This window comes from Brassica napus, chromosome C6, assembly GCF_020379485.1.
Source record: "Brassica napus cultivar Da-Ae chromosome C6, Da-Ae, whole genome shotgun sequence".
NCBI lineage: Eukaryota > Viridiplantae > Streptophyta > Magnoliopsida > Brassicales > Brassicaceae > Brassica > Brassica napus.
In genome coordinates, this window is record NC_063449.1 from 42,781,894 (window position 1) to 42,787,893 (window position 6,000).

Consider the following 6,000-nt stretch of genomic DNA (forward strand, 5'->3'; position numbering starts at 1 on the left):
ATATGAAAAATATATATATATATATATATATATATAACATAAACACCTATTAAAATAAAATTATTTATTCATATGATTTTACAATCATTTTATCTTATTATAGAAAAAAATTTAAACCTTGATCATGAAAATTTATGTGACACTTTTAACAATTTCAGTAATTTATACTCGTTTTAAAAAATTCAAAATACAACATATACAAAAATTTTAATTTTTTATTATATGATTAATGTAATTATGTAATTTATTTTAATAAAAAAAATTAAACAAAAATGATAAAAAGTATACAGATTGTTAGCAAATCGTTATTATTTAAAATTATTAATTGTCATATATATCTTAATCACATTAGGTAATTCCGTAGATTTTATTTAAGAAAAGAATATATAATAAATTTCAGTTTGATAAATGAATGATCTATAATGGAGATACTATATAATATAACATTTTCTAGCAATTTAATTTTGGACAAAAATTTTAATTGATTCTCAAGCCGCCACGTAAACAAAATTAGCATTCCAATTATATGACAACTCAACATAACATTTTTTAATTAATACAAACTACGGTTTATAACAATAACGTGGAGGAGTACTTATATAGCTATCATAGTAGAAAACCCGAAATGCATTGATGTATGAATTACCAACTCCATGAAATCATGCAAAATATTTTCAAATTTTTAAAAGCACATTTTTACTAAAATTGACCTAAATAAGTATGCATTTAAGTTTAATAACGATAAAAGTTAACCCATTTCCTCAATTCCTCCTCTTATAGCATTATCCAAATTCAACTGTTATTAGGACTCAGTCTGCATGATTCGTTGCATTATTCAAATGTTTTAATATGTGTATGTTAACAAAATTAGTGTTCATTTCATGTGTCCAGGGGCGGATCGAGGTAGCTTAGGAAGGTGGCAGCTGCCCCCACAAAAGGTTACAAATAAATGTTTATGCATTAGAAAATGTGAGTTATCTGCAGCTTAGTTGGCCAAATCCTTCTTTGCCCCCACTAGGTTTGGGTTCAAAACCTACCTTCCCCACTAATATGTGCATTTACCTTCTTCTTTTTTTCATGTGTTACATTTTTTTTTCTCCTCACACGTTCTTTTCCTTTTTTTTTGTCAGCAGATATCTTCGTTCAGTTAAATTTTGTTTCTCACAAATAGTTCCAGTTTTTTTCATTTTATTTTGTTTGTGGGTTCATTATTTTTCTTCTTTCAGTTAAAAAAAATCTTTTAGCTGTATTATTTATTTTATTTTTCTTCTAAATGTTATCTATGCTAAAGATATAAAACACATTTATGTAAAGTATCAAATAATTTTTTTTTGCCCCCACTCAAAATATTTTCTGGATTCGCTACTGCATGTGTCTAGATGATCTAGTTTTATCATCATCACTCATCAGTTGTGGATGTCTAGATATCTAATTAGTTGAAGATGGGGTAGATTTGTATATCATTTACTCTGAGTGAAAAGCTTTATGAGTGGGAATCGAACATCCTATATAAATGAGAATTGTGAACTTGAATTTGGCTACTATTACGATAATGCATGTTATGCCAAACTGAAATCAATCATAAGCTTCCATATGGTCAACCCTGTACACTCAGTTAAAAGCAATAAAAAGAAACATTATGGTAAAAGATTTAAAAAAAACCAAAAAAAATTATATGGTATAGTATTTTCTGAAAATTGTTTAAAAAATGGGAAGGCGATGACCCATTAATTGAAAATAAATGGCCTAACAAACGATCATCAATGTATATGTGTCCCTACGAGGACCGCACCCACTTAAATACCTATTGACCCCCTTTCATTAGAACGACCCACATATAATTATTATCTTAAAATAAAGTATATGTATTGTTATACATTGTAGTTGCATTATAACGAGATGTTATATATTTATATTCGGAGAAAATTGTAATATTGTCGCTGGAATCTTATAATGTTTGGTCAACATACATACGATTCAAGTATGCATGCTTGGTTAAATCAATCCCTCGAGTTTGAGAGACAACATGATTATGTTTCAAAGGATAGACACTCTCGAGTCTCGACAATTAAATTTCACAACGCGTACTAGCTATGGTATTATAATACTTTTGAATCACTAAACTCGCTTTGTTTTCTGCAAATTCATTGTTTTTTTTTTGGCTAACATTTGGCAAATTCATTGTTTTGTGGTATATTCTTCTTCCAGCTTGGAGAGAATCTATAAGCATACTTTAGTCTCTGATTAATTAAGGATAAATAGACTACGTACCGTAAACTCAACACTTCTTAATAAAAAAAAGTCATCTTAGATTGTTTGCTTTGAGAATTCATAAACATTATAATATTCCAGAAGTACACTGCGGTGGAATAAAAAATGTTAGATTTCTAATATTTTCTTAATTGTAACATGGAACATAAATGTAAATTTTACAGGATTCTACATAAACTGTTTTTTTTTTTTAACGACTACATAAACTGTTTAAGAAACATAAAAGATGGGGAAAGAGAGGGTAACACCAGAAAGCAACAAAGTTTGAAGAAACCCAAATTCAAAGGTACTCAATTTCATCTGAACCCTGGTCCCTTTCTTCAAACCAAAGAATGATTACACCAAATCCAAGTTTCCCCTATAAATGACTATTCTCATATAATATAAAGTTTACTTCTCTTCTCTCCCTCTCTACCTCTTCTTTTATCCATTTACTTATTAATGTTTCTAAAAATTTGCAAAACCCTTGATAAAATAAACTTTTGATTCCATCACAAACCCTGTATTAATATCACCATTATGTACCCATATGCCCAAAACTTTCGCAACACTCAACCCTAATAATTTTTTGTTGAATCATTCTTTATTGTTTTCTGTTCTTCTGGGGTTTCTTAGAGAAAGTGATTATGTGTTTAATGTGTTTGTTGGGAGATGTGTCAGAAACATCAAGGAGACGAACAACAACAATAAGGAACCCTATTAAATGTTGTCTTTTGAATTACTCGAGAAGAAGAAAACAACAGCACATCAGATGTTTTCATCATCATCATAGTCCGCACCAAGTTTCATTCAAGTCCATTACCATGTTTTCTTCTAGCTTCCTCAGATTGGTTCTATTACTATGTCTTGTCTCTTCTTCCTTCTCCACCGCTTCTCCCTCAAATACTACCGCCGCCGATCAAACTCTCAGGCCGCAAGAAGAGCTCCAGAAGCTGAAACTGATTAGACAAGAACTCCAAAAAATCAACAAGCCCGCCGTCAAAACCATTCAGGCAATTTCTATATTCTCCAAATTTGTCAATATGATCAATGCATTTAGAAAGATCTCTTTGTTAACTCTATTTTCAGTTGATTTAAAAAAAAAACAATTCCTTGCAGATACTCTGTTTTCTTACTCTGTTTCTTCTCTCTATGTGTTATGTTTATGCAGAGCTCAGATGGAGATACAATAGATTGTGTTTTGTCTCATCAGCAACCTGCTTTCGATCATCCTCTCTTACAGGGACAGAGACCAATGGTAAACTACTTCTCCATTTACTTTGGGTCTTTCCACATTTAAAAACCATAAGACAGTAAAGAATTCAACTTTTCTTCCATTAGGATCCACCTGAGCTCCCCAAAGGATACATCAAAGATGAAAAATCCTACGAAGATTCTCAACTATGGAGTTTATCCGGCGAGTTTTGCCCGGAAGGCACAATTCCGGTAAGAAGAACAACGGAACAAGACATGCTAAGAGCAAGTTCTGTTCGGAGATTTGGTCGGAAAATCAGGCGCGTGAGGAGAGATTCCACAAATAACGGACACGAAGTAAGTACCATTTTATTAATGTTATGCTAACAATCAACCAAAAAGTCAGAGCTTTCCTATAAAGAAAAAGATATATAATGATACCAAAGTTCAGCTTTTACGCAATTCTTTGCACGCACTTGTATCCAAACTCCAAAAACAATTCGATTTTCAATATAAAAAATAAAAATGAATACATTTTTGTAGCATGCGGTGGGATACGTATCCGGGAGACAATACTACGGAGCTAAAGCAAGTATAAACGTATGGTCGCCACGTGTTGCTAGCCAACACGAGTTCAGTCTTTCTCAGATTTGGGTTATCGCCGGTTCGTTCACTCACGATCTTAATACCATCGAAGCCGGTTGGCAAGTACGTCATTAACATAGTATAATAATGATAATATTGCGATTCTTATTAGTTTTTTTTTATGGACTAATGTGGCAATTTGATTACAGATTAGTCCTGAGCTATACGGAGATACTTACCCAAGATTCTTTACCTATTGGACGGTAAATGTTTAATTACTTTTGTTTTACTATGCTAAAGTAAATAAGTTTGATTGAATTAACATTTGCTAACAATGGTATTGATGATGATTTTTCAGTCCGATGCATACCGATCGACGGGTTGCTACAATTTGTTGTGTTCCGGTTTTGTTCAAACCAACCGGAGAATCGCGATAGGAGCTGCAATTTCTCCTAGATCTTCGTATCGAGGTGGACAATTCGATATAAGCTTATTAATCTGGAAGGTAATCATCTACACTCCTCCATATCTATTAATTAAACTTTTACCTTATACTCTTTTAGTTTGTAAGTTGCCAATCACATAGTTAACATACACTTTTGTGAATCATCAGTCATTATCTCGTTTATTTCATTTTATATATGTTTTCTGTAATTCAATAGCGTTACCAATCATATCTAACAGTTAAGAAAAGAATTCAAAGCACATGGTTCACATCAATGTTTCCTGCGTCAAGTCAACACAGCTCATTGTACTTTATAAGATGTGTCTCCACGAATCCTAAAGTACTATAAATTTGTATTAGTCATAATACTAACAATATGTTACTTATTTATAGGATCCCAAGCACGGTCACTGGTGGCTACAATTCGGGTCGGGTACATTAGTCGGTTACTGGCCAGCGTTTCTATTCACGCATCTAAAGCAACATGGGAGCATGGTCCAGTTCGGAGGCGAGATTGTGAATACCCGACCTGGTGGTTCACACACTTCGACCCAAATGGGCAGTGGCCATTTTGCCGGTGAAGGTTTTGGTAAAGCATCGTATTTCCGGAATCTCCAAGTGGTTGATTGGGACAATACTCTTCTTCCCGTTTCGAATCTAAAGATTCTCGCTGATCATCCCAATTGTTATGATATAAGAGGTGGGACGAATCGTGTGTGGGGTAATTATTTTTATTATGGAGGTCCAGGGAAAAACCCTAGATGTCCATGAAGAATCAGGAAACGTACGTTACTATTATTCTTTACATGTAGTGGCTTAATGATTTTTGAGATTAGAAAGGAATTTACAAGTATCTTTGCGGCTAGGTGTGTTTGCAAATATCATGTGGATGAATTTATCACCACGAGGGCACTTTGTTTTTGTTTTTTCACAGATGGTAAGTATAAAGTTGGGCAGTGTTATATTTTTTGTTTGTTTTATTTTTAGGAAATTGTGATATTTTACGGATTTTTGTAATGTGTAAATGTAGACTATTCATAAGACCGAATGTTGTATTGTCATGTCTTATACTCGTATCAAAATTAAGTTTCTTCTCAACTTTATTTTTTCTTTTGAAAAAAATCTACAATGGTGAGATTCGTCATTTGTGGACCAGAAGGCAGTTATGTGGAAACAGTATGAATTAGCTGTAGCAGAGACCGAATCATTAACTGGGGATGGTTATAAATATTGATTCTGACGATTAGATTCAACATTCATGTCACAAATATGAACTGTCTATTTTGAATAAATATTATAATGAAGACTTAATAAGCAAGATGAAAATTAGAGGTGGAGATGTATTTATGTGGTACCATAAACTAAAATGCAGATTTTAATGGTCTTCGTTAAATGCATCCAGATGCTATTTAAAGCAAACTTTTAACAGTTAGGCTAAGGATGCTCCGGCTGGCTTATTGGTGAGACAGCCAATTTTGGAGTAAAAATTAAGAATATATCATATGATTTGAGATTATTAGATCTCA

At 32.6% G+C, this 6,000-nt stretch overlaps 1 protein-coding gene across 1 annotated transcript; it reads left to right on the top strand.

The window, feature by feature from the left end:
• Nucleotides 1-2,540: 2,540 nt before the first annotated feature.
• On the top strand, nt 2,541-5,572 carry LOC111212658. Its single transcript, XM_022714237.2, has 7 exons — nt 2,541-3,263; nt 3,422-3,508; nt 3,592-3,801; nt 3,988-4,152; nt 4,239-4,292; nt 4,388-4,534; nt 4,868-5,572. Exons 1-7 carry the CDS (start codon nt 2,898-2,900, stop codon nt 5,243-5,245), a joined length of 1,407 nt encoding a protein of 468 aa, XP_022569958.2. The 5' UTR covers nt 2,541-2,897; the 3' UTR covers nt 5,246-5,572.
• Nucleotides 5,573-6,000: the final 428 nt, after the last annotated feature.

Coding starts and splice junctions, on each gene's coding strand:
- LOC111212658 (XM_022714237.2), top strand. CDS start 2,898: ATGTGTTTAATGTGTTTGTTGGGAGATGTGTCAGAAACATCAAGGAGA. Junction 3,509..3,591: donor TACAGGGACAGAGACCAATG/GTAAACTACTTC, acceptor TTCTTCCATTAG/GATCCACCTGAGCTCCCCAA. Junction 4,153..4,238: donor CCATCGAAGCCGGTTGGCAA/GTACGTCATTAA, acceptor ATTTGATTACAG/ATTAGTCCTGAGCTATACGG.